Consider the following 16076-nt stretch of genomic DNA (forward strand, 5'->3'; position numbering starts at 1 on the left):
GAATCAGTTTTGTTTGGTGGCTTCTCAGATTGAGGAAGTCCTTTGGATGAAAGACGAAAAGTTTCAGCACAAAAAAAAAAACAAAAAAAACGTACATATGACATTGTTGGATATGGCAGGAAGTGTTTTAGTTATTGCCTATTCAAAATTAAAATTATAAAGCCGGCAAAATTTATTTGGCCTTCTTTTAAATAAGTTGTTTTAGGTGCAAAAACATTTTTTTTTGTCTAGCAAAACGTTAGTTATTTTACTTTATTTTCAGTCATTTATAACAGCTAAGTTCTTTTATTCTTTTTTTTTATAAGAATCTGTTTACTTTTAGTGGTGATCCAAAAAGTGCAAGAAAACCTGGCACATGAATTAAAATACTTCACAGCTGCTTTAATTTACAGAAATGTATTCTAATAATCTCTTGATTTTGCCTTAACTATTTTGACAACATCAACAAAAAGACGTTAACATTTTGTAAAGCAAATTTCTTCTGTAAAATACCCAAACTATGTAACTCTGATTGCATTGTAACAAAATGTGCTATAAGCTCAGTGGATAACTGTTTGACATTGTTGGATGCAACAACCCTGTGTACACAATTTCATTCCACCACATGTACCACATGTACCACATGCGATCATGCGAATGACAATAACGAACCTTGACCTTGATAAAAAGCCACAACGTGTTTGTGAGACATGCTTACAAAACCGACAAAGTAAACGGGACATCACTGACTCTTAAATTGTTTTGCATTATGCTGTATAAGCTACAGAGCATAGAAAGTTAAAAGAGCACATGAAGCAGTAGCGCAGCTTATCATAAAGTCAAAATACAAAACCTCATTCCCTGATTCGTCACCACAAAGCAACCTTCTCTGCGTCTTGCACAAACATGCAGAATGTTGTTTGCAACATGAGCATGTGGGAGTATAAGGCCATCCATACTGTTTGCAGAGTCTTGGCGCATTAGTGTACTATTTAGGGTATTTGTGTATACATGTGTGCGTTTGATGTGGGGTCATTGTGTGGGCGGTCACCAGAGGTTTTGTAGCTGAAGCTGTGGGATGATGTTTTGAAGACTGAACAAGCGTAAAGTTTATCTTTAAAATAAAGTCTTCCAATGTCTAAACATTAGCTCCGGTTGTATGTCTTCCCCATCGGGGCCCCTGGATGAACACAAACATAAACACGCTCTGTCCCTCTACCTTGACCTCCCACTGTCGCACACACACACAAACACACACGTTTGTCCTGAAACACTTTCACTGAAGAACTTGTAAATACCAGTTGGGTAATGCTGATACAACTCAAAAGAACAATGTCTATTTTTTGTGGGGTTTCATAGCTGATGTGACTCATGACATCACAAACATGTTCCCCTTGTGAATGTTGTGTGCCAAAAGTCATGGCCATAAAGAGAAAAACACAAACAGCTATAGGCTTCAAAATGGAGTTCAACTGTACTGAGACATGGTTCACATCTTGATATCCAAAAATGTATATTAACATTCTCTCCATCTACTCGTTGCTGCATCCTGTCACAGACTTGATTTACTGCTTAACACTTTGTAAACATGAATACTGGGATATTAAACTGTTTCTTTTTAATAGTGACACAAGGTGCTAGACTAAATCCTGGTACTTCTATTGAAATAAACGTGGTTATAGCACATGGAAAATGCACATTTAAGCAAAGGGTAATGCTGTATTTTTATTCACAGGAAGTCTAAATTTGGAAATGTGAATGATGTCATACACAGTTTAGTTGCAAGCATTAGCTCAACTGTTTTGCCCAGTGACCACCAGGCTAACTATTATTACAATACAAATCAATAATCCATATTTCTCCGCATTTTATATAACGCAGTAGCAACGTGTTCACTAATACAGATGCAGGATCTGCACGGCTGATTGACAAAATGCATTTACATAAAACTACTGCAGCTAGCCTTTTGCAATTTTTGAGCGAGGCAGACATATTGGATTTATAGGCCATGAGATTGATATAAAAATATTTTTCACTTTAGGCAATATTGTAGCATATGTTCACTATTACAAATGCACAACTGTTTGTGCAATTGATTTCATCGCGGGTTAAGAGCTAGTAAACAGCCTACTTTTTTTGCTCATGGCAAAGATCGGTTATAAAAGTTGTGTTGATGACTTTACAAACCAGAACTCAAAGACATTCCAGTTGGTTTTTCCTGGTTTGTTGGGAATATGGAAATTCTGGTTTCCGGAGACTTAAAAAAAAAAAAAAACTGTTTGTCACTCACAACTCAAGGGTTCTATAAAACAGGTTTGCAGTTTCTGATGATGACACAAAAATAGGAATACTGAATCTAAACAACGCATTAGTAAGTGTTAACCATTTAAAAGCTTGCACATACATTCTTTTTAAACTATCCAACAAAGTTAAGTCAGGTCATCTGGATGTTTCTTTTTTTTTTTTTTGTTGTTGAGATGTTTCATCCTTCATCCAAAGGACTCCATCAGTCAGAAGACATGGAGTCACAACAAACTCAGTCCCACAAGCAGCACAGTCACATATTTGGGCCAACTAATTTGCTGGTGATAAGATGGTTTCTGTGGCCTGCCCTCTCCCCTGTCAACTCCTCTGAGGCAGCCAAAGTGGTTCAAAACATCAAAGTTCATGCGCAATAATCCAGGTAAAAAATCTAACAAAATTCAGTCAGGTCATCCGGACAGTTTCTTTTTTTTTGGAGACATTACATCCTTCATCCAAAGGACTTCATCAGTCCGAGGAGCCACAACAAACTCAGAGTCGACGGGGGAGAGGGGGAGACCCAGAAACCATCACCAGAAAACTGGTTAACCCACTATGTGAGTGTGCTGCTTGTGGGTCTGAGTTTGTTGTGGCTCATCGGACTGATGAAGTCCTTTGGATGAAGGACGAAACATCTCAACAACAAAACAAAAGAAACCATCCAGATGACCTGACTTGTTGGATTTTTTTAATCTAAACGACTGGTCTGGTTTGATACACAGTGAAACATGTTAATTAAATGTGATCTTACAGACATGAGCTTTAATAAGAGTTTGGAGGACATTTGTAATACACGCACTCCTCTCTACGTTCTTTACTGCACGTCTGCCTAAAAAGACCACTCCGAACCCTCAAACGCGCATGCGCGTCGGCTCGTGGGTTAATTACGGGCCGTTTCGCGCGGTTGACCTTCGAGCACCGCAGGGACAGACCGCACGGGGGGGATTTTATTTACTTTTAGCGCGTTATCCACGTCATCTTTAAGCTTCCCGTTCAACATGAATGAGTTGTTTCGCCTGCGATAAACTTTCAGCTCCAAGTGTGCTGCGCGTTCACGGAGCTGCGCTGTGATTGGTGGAGCGCTCCCTTCACTCCGGTGAACGCGCAGCGGGGTTTATATGCGAGCCGCTCATGTCGCTGGCACATTGTCCGGTAACACACTCCTTCTAATGCTGTAATTAACAATAATATATATATTTTAAAGTACTACATGAAGCTGAGCCGTCCTGAGAAAATGCCGGTGACTGTGTCTGTGGTGCTGCTGCTGCTGGCGTGTCATCAGGTGCTGGCTGTGGATCCGCATGATGTGCAGGAGAAACAAGGAGTGATGAAGAAACGCCTCTCGCTGCAGAGCACAGGTGAGTTCCTCTCCCAGAACAAGATGTTGCACACAGGTGCTCGTTCGTCTCATTGGAGGACGTGTGGCACGAAGCGTGATTTCCCTTGACAAGTGTTGGAATTGAATATTCTCCACTTTTACTGAGCCTCAGTGCAGACAGCTGAAAATGATAGGGCCCTCTCTGTTTACCCTCCTGACTCCATCCTGTTCCTCATCAGGTCACAGGGATGGTAAAGACCGGGCAGTGAAATGAGTCAGCCATGACTGGTTAAATATTAACTAAGACCCCCTCCCCCCCAACAAGTGGTGATCTGTTGAAGTGTTGAACTCAAGTGGCTCATTGTGAAAAGTCAGCATGAGACTTCTTTTTTCCATTGAAGTTTGAGCTCGCCTGTGTCGAAAAAAAAAAAATCAACTGAAACATGATCTAGATCTGGGCTATTCAATGGGCGGCCCGGGGGCCAAATCAGGCCCACGTGTGTGCTCAGTTCGGCCCACCATGGGTTCATTTTTAAATAAAACCAGCTTTTAAATCATAAAACAAACCTAACTGCTGGATGTATGGCCCCTGAGCTCTTGGCTTTCATCACCTGTGGCGCCCTGTGCAATTTAGTTGAATAGCCCTGATGTAGATTATTTCCTCTCGGTGTGAGATTATAGTCCAAACGCCCATTTAGAAGATGCTATTTTGTGTACTTTCAGCTGATATTCAGAGTTGCCTGGTGAGTTCAGATGACGTCGGATGTGGGATGTTCCAGTGCTTTAATAACAACTCCTGTGAGATCCACGGACTGCACCACATATGCCTCACGCTGCTGCACAACGCCGGACGCTACGACTCCCAGGTAAGAATCTGCACAATGATCTGACCCCCATCTTATACTTGCAGACACATAAGGACCGTTTATTTGTTCGCCATCATCATCATCGCCCCTCCCTCCTACACCCACTTGACAGACTGAAACCAAGTTCATCAGGAGCTTTAGGTGGGGTCGGAGAAGACATTTCTGGATACAAGTTTTTATTTCATTTAATCCCATCAGTCGTTCAGGCCATTTGTGAGGAATGTTAGTTGTATAAGGATCAGTATAGTTATGGGTGCCAGCATTGGTTACAGAACAATCTGAGAGGGGTTCTGAAATGAGAGAAGGAACAGTGTGTCCACATTACTAGAATAGAAAAGCACAAGAAAGTGATGCAGGTTTTCTATGTCCTCAGCGTGAACAGGGACAGTGGATGATGTCCTGCAAGGATTCACGAGGGGCTAGATTACTAGGAAACGTTAAACCCCATTGAGAATATCAAGAATTATCTATGACCTATATGTGATTTGATCTTCATTTAATACCAGAGGTTAAAAATGTACATTCATTATATAGTTGTTGCTTATTGTCTTTTTTTTTCCCAACATAAAGAAGAATCATTTCATGATCCAACCTGGATAAACCAAGAAAACTCTGTGCCAACATCTCCTGAAGGTGCATGGACTTCATGTACACCTGATGAGACAGTTTATGGATTACCTGTTGGATGGTGGTGGGAAAAAAGAAAAAAACAATTGTTGCCATAGAGTTAGTATCAGCTGCAAAAATAACACCTATAACACTGAGTAAAAAAAAAAAAAAAAAAATCAAGAACCCAAAGGTAAAAGCTAAAGACTTCCAAGAAGTTCCCCTTTTTCTCTTCGTGTACAAAGGACAAAACACTGCACAGTAAAACAAAAGTTTTATCCTAAAGCATCAATGGCGCTGATTTACAGTGTTGGACCCAGTCCACAGTGTGATTTGCTTGGAATAAGTTGATGATTCAACTACAACTTGTGTTTTATGCTGCGTTTTATTCAGGGCGAACTAAGTCGCACGAAGATTTGGCAATTGTTTTTACACCAGATGCCTTTCCTGACCAGTGTTGCCAGATCTCGTGATAGAAACAAGCAACCAGCTCTATGAAAACAAGCCCCAAAAAAGCCCAACTGGCAACCCACCATATTGTGTAAAACGGAGGCCGTTTTTTTTTAAAAACAGCATAAACATATATTTATTATGGCATTACACATAAACAACAGAAAAATTATGGTAAACACTTTGAATAACATACTTTTATTTTAAAAATCATATTTTTTCTACTTATTTTTAAAAACCAAACCTCCTGACATCTGCGTGTGAGTAGAGCCACCTAGTGGTCAGCCACAGTATCGGTGTTTGTTTGGTTGTGTGCCTGTCACTTCGCCAACTTGGGCAGGAGCCATAAACAGGAAACGGGGGCGTGGAAGGGACGAACTACCTACTACCACTCGTCTTTTGCTTTATTGTGCGGAGCTGGGAGATAATCAACTAGTTTCACTCGGAAAGAAAGTCCAGCCCAAATAAAAAACTTCACGTTCAAAACAAGCCCAAAAAATCGCAACTTACGACTCACAAGATTTACAAGTGACTTTAGAAAAAAACACGCACAAAGTTGCTATCTAGGGCACCCAGGAGAGCAGATGGTGGGGGTTAAGGGCCTTGCTCAAGAGCACAGAGTGGGGCAAATGATGGTAGAAGCAGGTGTGGGAGTTTCACCTATCCCACCCACATTTTCATGTTGCCGGTATGGGAAGTTGAGCCGGCAAACTTCTGATCACAGACCCACCTTCTCTAACCTCTGCGCCACCACTTCCCTTGTTTTATTACACATATAGTAATGGTAAAAAAACAACTGAAATTTGTTTTGTTAAATATGTCACACTGCTTTACAATACCTTTTGCAAACTTAAAGCTGCTGTTTTCAACCAGCACTGAAAAGAGACAGAATGACTAAATCTGCAGGTAATCAGAAAAGCACAACTCAAAGACTGCATGTCCACTTCCTCTGTGCAAAAACAATGAACAAAGTCACAAATGACGCTAAATTAGTCTCCTCCTCGTTTCAGGGCAAATCCTTTGTGAAGGATGCGCTGCGGTGCATGGCCCTGGGACTGCGGCAGCGCTTCAGCTGCGTGAGCCGGCGGTGCTCTGCGGTAAAAGAGATGGTGTTTTCCCTCCAGAGAGAGTGCTATTCCAAACACAATCTCTGCCTAGCTCTGCAGGACCACATGGACACCATGGGGAACCTGGTCCAGTTCCACCTGATGTTTCCCACGGGGTGAGAAATGTGCATGCATAAACAAATTAACATGTAAAAAGCAGAAGAGAGGCAAACAACCGAAGGTATTTTTCTGTATCTTTTAGAAGAAAGTTTTTAAAGAATGTCATAGTTTGATTTTTAGGAACTAAAGACTTTTCCCGCTGTGAGGTGGCAGTGCTAGGGGTTGAACGACTACTTAATTTTTAAACTCGTCATTAACATAATAAAACTCGAGTAGAACTCGAGTAGTTGATGACGTCATTGGATCTCAAGATGCAAAAGTAAATAAATAAATAAAACCGCCAAAAAAAGTCATTTACAAAAAAATAAAACATTGGGAGCATATATTATACTCCTACCATTTATCATACTGCAAGTAAATCACAGGAAAACCAAAACTATAAGTTATTATTATTAAGCTGCAAAAGTGAAAGAAACATGTGGCACGTAAAAAATAAAACTAAAAACAGTGGGGCGGGCGACCACCCCGCACCACCACCCGCTGCGCATTAGGTTTAATTTTAGAGATTAATATATTTATAGTTTTTTTTTTTTTTATAGGTTTAGAGATTGATATTTTTTGCTTTTTGTTTGTGAAACAGGGTCAGAGGAAGCTGGTTCTGGTTCGGTGGCTTGGACCCGGTGTTACAACATATTCTGTGACCTGCAACAGTGCATGCAACACCGCCCCCTACGGTCACAATATACGGTGATCACTGAATATGGTGTAACACCGGTTTGCAACAACCTCCAAAACAGTCAGGAAGTTGATTAATTTTCTGTTTCCTTACGATAGTTGAACTGGAAGATTAATCTTTAGTGAAATATTTCCATACTATTGATGCATTTCTACCTGTTTGCCAAGACTGGGCCTGCTCCGCTCCATCTGTCTGCTTGGAGGAATCCATTTTGTAGCCCGCGCGTTAGAGGCCGACCGATATGAAAATTTTGGCTATCATCACTACCGAGATTGGGAGGGGATGCTAATTAAGATAACCGATATGACTGAAACATTTTCGGCTTTGTCCACCGCCAAGAATATAATTAAACAGCTACTTTTAAACCTGTTTTAACACTTGAAGTCTTGAACCAGTCTTCCTAATGTGCATTCACATTTCCTATCCTCCACTATCCACCATAAAGTTATCAAGTGTGTTACAAAAATATAAATTAAACAAAGAAACGCACTTCCCTGTTCATTGTTTAAACAGTCAGTCAAGTACAGGGAAGGCCTAATTAGTATTTACCTCAGTTGCGTTTTTTTTGTTTTCCAGAGAAGTAAAGATTTCAGACAATGCATTTCACTGAGGACAACAAAGATAACATTACTAACACTGATATATATTTACTGCTACATTAGATTTATTGTTCTGCCCAAAGTTTTACAAAGCAATAGCCTATGCTAGGTTGTCTAAATGTGAGCTTGCTAACTTGAGAGGTTCTTCTAATGACAAGTGGGTTGGAGGGTTGAAGAAAATTTATTATTGGTGTTTTTTCTTTCATTTAACAGATCAGTTACAATAAACTTACCATGCTCTGTTCAACAAAATATGCTACACAGTATTGCTCCCTGCTTCGGCTGTGCTGAAAGTGAAAGTTAATGTGAATGGGCATGACTTGAAAGTAGACAACATGCGCCCTCTGCTGGATACATTGTAAATTACGCCTTCCGCCAGTAAGGGCACAGCTCGTTCCTAGTGTTTATATCGCACATTATGGGCCAATAATCACTGATGCCAATAGGTCCCCAAACACCTGTATCAGCTCTACCAAGATATCAGTCAGGCTGTACTCCTAACATCTGAAAGACCTGGATTCAAATCATGACCAGGACTTTTCTTTGTGGAGTTTGTATGTTCCTCCCGTTCAAACCTGCGTGGGGTTTTCTCCAGATGTGTGGTTTCCTCCAAAAACAAGCATCTTAGAAAAAAAAAAAACATCACTGCTGTCAAAATACACAAATTTTCAGTGTTTTTGATCTGATGTTTTATGCCAAACACAATTTCTACATCATTAAATGATTGTTTTGTGGGCGCTTGGAACTGACTCATCAGGGTTTTTGTAAAAATTGCGTCATAAAACAGCAAATAATCTTCGCCTTTGTTCCCAAATAAATTGTTTCAATTTGTTTGTCTAAGCCTCAAATGTTGCTTTACAGTTCTCGGTGCTCGCTGTCAAACGACTCTACGTCTGTCGACTCTTGTCCTGACAACTTTTAGTCTGTGTTACTTTTTAGAAGTGAAGAGCTTCACTTCTTCACGTTTGACCTAGTCTTTGATTCAACTGTTCTTCCTCTGACTCAGTTTACGTGCATGGATTTTTTTTTTACCGACCGTATCTGTCACATGCCAAAACTGTCCCAGTGTGCTCACCAATGTTTGAATGTAAAAAAAAAAGGGCTCTAGAGTTGTTGACAACAAAACATGTCTGCTGATTGTGCTATTTTATTACAAATTATGTTGCGATAAACAATAAATCAATTAATCGCATGATAAATGAAAATGATCAACCTCATTTTCATTTATCGGCTTTATTGTTTCTTCGTTTCTCTCTTTCTACTGAAGACACTGGATGACAAAAAGCTCAACTCTGGCGTTCTTCAATGACCCACCCCTTTCTCTTTTCTCTTTAAAATCCTTTTTAAAATCATGTTTTTGGATTGTTAAAAGCAGCTAAGCCCAGAAGCTAAGCTGCGAGCTAAGCTAACAGACCGACTTCAGGGAAAAAACCTCCATCGTATCGAAGCTGCAAAATTCTCTGTTTAAACCTGTGCCTTTGTGTAAATAGTTGTTTATCTCTGCAAAAAGAAGCCGAGAACTTGTTTCTTGATTTTTTTTTTTTTTTTTTTTTTTTAATTAAAAGCTTTGTGTGAAAAATGCTATGCTAAAAAGCGCAAACCACACCGAGCATCTGCCATTTCGAGAACCGGAAAAAAAAAAGGAAGGAGAGACGGCTCATGTCACGTCAAGGTGCCTCCCTCCCATTTTTCTTATAAAGACATGCTGCTCGCTCACTATCCATCCTTCGGTTCAAACTGTCTTATGCTGCCATCCAATGGTCCAAAAAGGTACTACACTCAAAACAAATTCACCAACATTTCTTCTTAAATTTGACAATTACTGTCAAATTTCAAACAATATTATCGTTTATCGCAATAATTTCTGAGACAATTAATCGCCCACCAAAATTTATGATCGTGACAGGCCTAATTATGTGTTAGATTTTTGGTCGTGAATGATGTGCATTTAGTGCTTTTTTTTCATGATACTCGTGTACAAAAAAAATTTAATAAAACTTTTTGAAAAACTGTGTATTCTGACAGCTATTCTAGCTTTTAATTTTAAAAATTCAACGCTTATATGAAAAACCCCCAACTATTTTTAAAAAACACAAGACTGTTCGCAAATCACTGTGTTATGCTTTTATTAGTAGTCGAGGTGTTGCAGCCTTTTCTGGCAACAGGGTCATGTGACTTTCAGTGCTGTGAAAAAGGCCTTTTTATAACTCTAACTCAAATCACCTCAGTGAATCTCTGTTCGCCCCCCCCCCCCCCCACCCTTCTTCCACCTCAGGCCATATGTGGAACTGATGAATTTCCTGTTGAAGTGCGGAGACGAGATCAGGGCGTGGGTTGGACGGCAGCTGCAGGGGCAGTGCAAGCAACACTGGGGGGCGCTCTGTGGCAGCTTCGCCAACATCTGCCCCCTCAACCAATCAGATGATCCGGATGACACCACTCCACCACCTGCTGTGGCCGGGCATGTCACAGCTGCAAAGCCAACCGGAGAAGCCGAGCTGGAGACCAAGAGGCCGGTCAGGTTGACGGACAGCACCGCTGATGTTAGCTTCTCCGTTTCTGAGCATCCTTTCATCTCAGATTCATAGAGAGGCGTTACAAAGAGGGTACACAAACACGATGTGCTTATTAGCAGCAACATGAGTAGAAGTTGTAGACGTGGATTTGGAGTGATGCAAGTGAAAGCAATGCAGCATAATTTATTCAGTTTGTGGGTTTTTCTTCTACTCACCTTTTCTCTGAACATAGTTTGTACGAGGATAAAAACCAGCCACCTACCTCACATTAAGCATAAAGTACCACATCGAGTGAGATCCACAAACCAACACTACAGAAACTTTTATAGCTCCAGTGCAGCTGATGGCTGAGTTAGCATCCTGCCTATTCAAGTCTGTTTTTGTATTTATGAGCATTGTTTTATTGCGTGCCGTACAGTAATGTGATGAGCTACAGACGGCTGTGGTGCAGTCTGCAGGAAGCATTGTTTGGTCGTGTTTTATAGATTTTAAGCATTTTTATATCACAACTCAGACTTTAATCTTAAAACTACATTGAAAGTTATAAACTAAAATCAACTTGTTGAAGACTGTAACATCTATTCATTTAGTTTTGTTAAAGTTTCTTAATGCACGGCACAATATGTTGTAAATATTAAACTTTTATCAAAATCCTTGTTTGTCATTCAGTTTGGGTTAACGTTACACGCTCCCCCGTCTGTTCTCGGTTTGAGCAGTGGGATCTTGCTGTTGGAGGCTATGGAAAAGTTTTATGCAGACATTTTTTGACCAATAGGAAGAGAAGAACAAGAGGAGTGTAGTTTAGTGGCGGTCTCTTCGGTCCTTTCACTTTTGCATCAGCTGCTTTTTTTCCTACAGCAGAGGATGGAGGAGCAACATCACGTCCTGTCAGCATATGAAGGCACACTAAAGGTGCATCTCAAAAAAAATGTCAATATTGTGAAAAAGTTCCAATTTCTTTTTGTACATAATTTCAGAAAGTGAAAGTCCTTTATAATATAGATTCATTGCGCACAGTGTGAAACATTTCAAGCCTTTACATCTTGTAATTTTGATGATTATGGCTTACAAGTAATGAAAAAACTAAATTCAGTGTCTCAGAAAATTAGAGTATTCCACAGCCAGCTTTTGGTACATTTGTTAGTGTGGGCAGGAGACAAGTCCTGCTGAAAAACGAAATCAGCAGCTACATAAAGCTCACCAGCAAAAGGAAGTGTGAAGTCTTTGAAACATCCTGGTAGATGCTGCGTTGACTGGATTTCAGAAAACACAGTGGACCAACACCAGCAGACATGACCAAACTGACTGGAAACTTCACACTGGACTTCAAGCAACGTGGATTCTGTTCCTCTCCACTCTTTCTCCAGATTCTGGGACCTTAATTTCCAAATGACATGAAAATTTACTTTAATCTGGAAAAGACATTGGACCACTGAGCAACAGTCCAGTTGTCTCCTCAGCAGGTAAGATGCTTCTGACGTCTCTGGTTCAGGCGTGGCTCGACTTGAGGAATGAGACATTTGTAGCTCATGTCTAGTAATTAATCAGCTGATTATGCTGTGACACCAGGAGTTTACAACACTGAACCTCTTCACATTATTCTAATTTTCTGAGAGACTGAATTTTGGTTTTTCATTACTTTTAAGCCATAATCATCAAAATAATAAGAAAAGGCTGGAAATATTCTGCGCTGTTTCTTTCAGAAATGATTGACAAAAAAAAATAAAAATTTTCCACATTTTAACTCATCAAGATGCACATATACTTGAAGATTTAATCACTTGATAGAAGCTTTCCACCTGTTTTCTTGCTTCAATTCCTAACTTTTCTCTTTGACAAGTTCATTTGATTAACATGAAGTAATTAGGTCAAGGTTTCTTTATTGTCATTTGCATCATATGTGGCACAGGCACATTAACATCTGTAACAGTAGCATCTTTGTAACAGTCATCCAGAGCACACAGTTTCTCTCCTGAACACAACTTGTTGCATATTGTGGCTGGGAAATCTTTGGTTATGGCTTAAAGTGCTTTTTCAAAATTTACAAGTATAAGTTGGCAGCATTTCAGCTAAACCTGTATCAAAGTTGCATTTCGTTTTTTAAAAATGCCTAGAGACATATCTAAATGCTTATACCACAAATCCAGTTTTTCAAATGATTAGAAGCTACAATCATTGAAAAGTTAGTTTAAGGAGGATCAGGCTCACCTCGTGAGCTGAAGAATTCCTGAATATTTCAAGCTGAAAAATAAATCAGCTTTTTTTTTTTTTTTTTTGCAAAATATACAAGTGGAAATATTTTCACCACCTCCTTTTAGAACAGTCCAGTCTTGCTTCTCTTATGAGCTAAAACAGAACTCAGCTGGAGCTCTAAATGAAGGGGAAGAGGCGCTTCTTGAGGATGTAGAGGACCGTGGCAAAGAAGAGGGCAAAAGCCAGGAAGATAAGCAGCTTGTCTGTCAACTCCCTCCGGTTGTACTTTAGGATCAGCTTCCTGCCTAGGTGGATGGTTCCCTTCATGTTTTTGAACTCCTCGTTGGTTTCATGCACCGTTCTCGAGGAGGTGGCTACAGTGGAGGAGGGAAGAATTTGGTGGAGAAGAGATTAGAAGACACACTAGATTATTTTAAGGCACACAAACACACAAAAAAGTGGTTATACTTTTAGGCTTCTTTACCTAAAGTACCAATGGTGTCTTCAGTCTGCTTCACTTGTTGAGACATCATCCTGCTGATGGACATCAGGGACTCTGTGAAGTTGCTGCTTGTTTCCACTACGCTTTCTTTTGTTGCCCTCCTGAGATGAACACACACAGCAGAGGATGAAGTCTGTAAGAAAACTAAAAACTACCTGTACAACCGTTTTACGATTTTATTTTTACATGAATGTTGAAGTCCAAAATAATTCTCATTAGGTAGTTTGTAATTTTGTTCGATAAGTAAAGATACTGCTGAAAGCTTCAGATTAGTTTTATATATTTTTTAAAGACTTTAATATGCTTAAATTGTTCAACTTTAATTTTAAATAGTAAAAAATAACCATTTAAGAGGTAAAAGGTGAACTGTACTTACCTCGGACTGGTACTCTGGTTTTCTCCACCGTGCAGCAGCTCGTCCTTTTCCATGTTGTCTATAGCGAGTTTACAAGCCAAGTTAGCTTTCCTCCACGCTGTCTGGTTACTGGAATCCACAGAAACCAACTTACAGATCTGCTCTTTATTTATTTTTGTTTTGTGTTATTTGATGAGAAGCATTTGTTGAGTAGCTGCTTTCATTATGCACCTAATATTTCTAAGATAATTAGAATTACAACATTTATTCTTAAATCTCATTTTTTTCTCTAAAATTGCATGTTATGTGTTGTGGCAGCAATCATTTATAAAGCAGCTTAAGACACTTTTATTCAGACAAGCTTTTAGTGAAATGTTTTACTTGGTTTTTATCAGCTGTTATTGTTTTTGTTTTATTTTAAGCCTGTATTTCTGTAAAGCACTTTGTGATTTTATCTATGAAAAATGCTATATAAATAAAGTTTACATACCTATTTACTTACTTATTAGCATATAAGCTTGTATACATAACATACTACCGGTACTTAAAAACCACTGTGTTTGGGATAATGCAATTAAAGCAAAAAAAAATAAAAATAAAAATGTGTTCAAACACCTGAGCATTTGGTGTTTCTGGCTTTCTGTTTCTGCGAGGATAGCCAGTCTGGTCAACTCTTCGTCCTGCTCTTGGGCCATCTGCTCCAGATCCTGGTGACATCACAGGTCACACTTCCAGTTTAACTAAGACATTTCACTCCAGTTTGCATGTGTGGCAAAGACCTGACCTGTATCCTGAGCCTCAGCTTGATGAATTTCTCTTTGACCTGAGAGTTGAGCTTTGTGAGCACAGGCTGAGGTCCATGACAATCCCTGATGTCCTACAGATCCCACACAAACAAGGATTAAATACTTTGAATCAAAAAGACCTAAACATAACTATACAGTTTGTTGCACATTTTTAGTTTACTGAATGTAACAACATAACTAGTTTGTTACCTACAAAATCTACACATGAGTATAAAACTAACTGTAAATTTCACCTCAAAATAAGCTTTAACAGTACTTCTTTATACAGAACTACCTTTTTAATCAGAAATGATCAGTGAAATCTTGAGCATTTTATTTTATCTTCCAAAAACTCACTTTCTTGAGATAATCTAAACTGTTCCTTGGAGCAATTTCTTCAGGTTTTTCATCTTTTTAATTGAGTGGCTGTTTTTAAACTTATTTTCAGTGCAGTTCCTTGAATCCAGTAATGGTCAGTCAGGTCATCTGGACAGTTGTTTTTTTTTTTTTTTTTTTTGTGGAAAGACGTTTTGCCCTCTATCCAGAAGGCTTCATCAGTCTGAGAAGTCCCAAGTAAACTGTTTTTCCCACTAAGCAGTACACTCCTTTAGTGGACCAACCAGTATCACTTAGTGGGAAAAACATTTTACTTGGGACTCCTCAGACTGATGAACCCCTCTAGATAGAGGGTGAAACGTCTTTCCACGAAAAAGAAACTGTCCAGATGACCTGACTGACCATTATTGGATTTTGTACCTGGATGATTGTGCATGAACTTTGATAGATGAAGCTTTTGTCCTTGGGTACTCATGTCCCAGGAGAAATTGATAATCGGCCTGTCTCCGAGGAGGTCGTCGGGAGTCAGATTTAGATAAACTTGATTCTTGTTTTTTTCTTCAGGCAGACAGATTACTTTTTCTTCAGCTTCGAGTCCATCTGGGCGTTCTGGTTCCGAAAATGCCTAATTGTGCTGTGTTCAGCTCAGTCTTATAAATAGCACCTTCTCATACTGGATCATCCAGTTTCTTGTTGACTAAACTAGCTGTTCACATGATCAAGTTGTTCAGCTCCTCAGACTGAAGGTCTTTCGGATGAAAGTCGAAACGTTTCTACAATCGTTTTGTTTTTTAACCCGTCCAGAGGACCTGACTTAACTTTTTTGGAGTTTACATGGGAATCCTCAGAATGATGAAGCCCTCCGGAGAGAGGGCAAAACATCTTTCCACAAAAAATAAACTGTCCAGATTGACGATTATTGGATTTTGTACCTGGATAATTGAGCATGAACTTCAGTTCCTTTAAAGTTTTAAGTGTTTTTATATTAAGCCTACATTTAAACTCACCAGTTAGAGAAAAACAATCGTTTTCTTCAGCGACAAATATTCCAGCAATAACAAAGTTTCTATTTAAGTTCTTATTATTTCATTGGCGGCTTAAAAAATGTGTTTTTAAACTCAAAAACGATTCTGCATTTCTCTCGTTGCTAAGCTAACTTTTAGCTTCAAGCTATCCGAGCTTTCAAACCGAATGTTTTGCTTCTGCATCAACGCGAGTCCATGATAAGTTACATTTAAAATGTTTATATTCTTACCTGGATGAGAGCTTTTATTTCCAGATCATATTTGACCATTTCTTGCCCGCAAATTCGAGCGTTAACGTCCGTCCAGGACGCCATTATTGTTTTGGTTACGGCAAGCCGCAGGC

The 16076-nt window shown here is 39.4% G+C and overlaps 3 protein-coding genes across 3 annotated transcripts in view; 1 reads left to right on the top strand and 2 right to left on the bottom strand.

Moving 5' to 3' along the window:
* LOC119420741 overlaps positions 1–10637 on the top strand; it is an 18092-nt gene extending 7455 nt beyond the window's left edge. The window contains exons 4-7 of the mRNA XM_037688170.1: positions 3459–3638; positions 4322–4464; positions 6531–6742; positions 10297–10637. Of these exons, the coding sequence (XP_037544098.1) occupies positions 3459–3638; positions 4322–4464; positions 6531–6742; positions 10297–10609 (848 nt within the window). The 3' untranslated portion in view covers positions 10610–10637. The remainder of the gene's footprint in view (positions 1–3458; positions 3639–4321; positions 4465–6530; positions 6743–10296) is intronic.
* Positions 1–16076, bottom strand: part of LOC119420857 (clathrin interactor 1) — a 218685-nt gene that overhangs the window by 108987 nt on the left and 93622 nt on the right. The window lies entirely within an intron of this gene.
* Positions 12874–16064, bottom strand: bnip1b (BCL2 interacting protein 1b). The gene is made up of 6 exons (XM_037687917.1): positions 15964–16064; positions 14372–14464; positions 14203–14294; positions 13609–13716; positions 13215–13333; positions 12874–13104 (listed from the first exon to the last, which is right to left on the bottom strand). Exons 1-6 carry the CDS (start codon positions 16045–16047, stop codon positions 12908–12910), a joined length of 693 nt encoding a protein of 230 aa, XP_037543845.1. The 5' UTR covers positions 16048–16064; the 3' UTR covers positions 12874–12907.

Source organism: Nematolebias whitei, chromosome 14, assembly GCF_014905685.2.
Source record: "Nematolebias whitei isolate Nwh7 chromosome 14, NemWhi1, whole genome shotgun sequence".
Classification (NCBI taxonomy): Eukaryota; Metazoa; Chordata; class Actinopteri; order Cyprinodontiformes; family Rivulidae; genus Nematolebias; species Nematolebias whitei.

What these genes read in the sequence shown, in the direction of transcription:
- bnip1b (XM_037687917.1), bottom strand. Translation starts at nt 16,047, where the DNA reads ATGGCGTCCTGGACGGACGTTAACGCTCGAATTTGCGGGCAAGAAATG. An exon ending in AAATAAAAGCTCTCATCCAG is followed by an intron (nt 14,465 to 15,963) that starts GTAAGAATATAA and finishes TGGGATCTGTAG; the next exon opens with GACATCAGGGATTGTCATGG. An exon ending in CAGAAACACCAAATGCTCAG is followed by an intron (nt 13,717 to 14,202) that starts GTGTTTGAACAC and finishes TGTGGATTCCAG; the next exon opens with TAACCAGACAGCGTGGAGGA.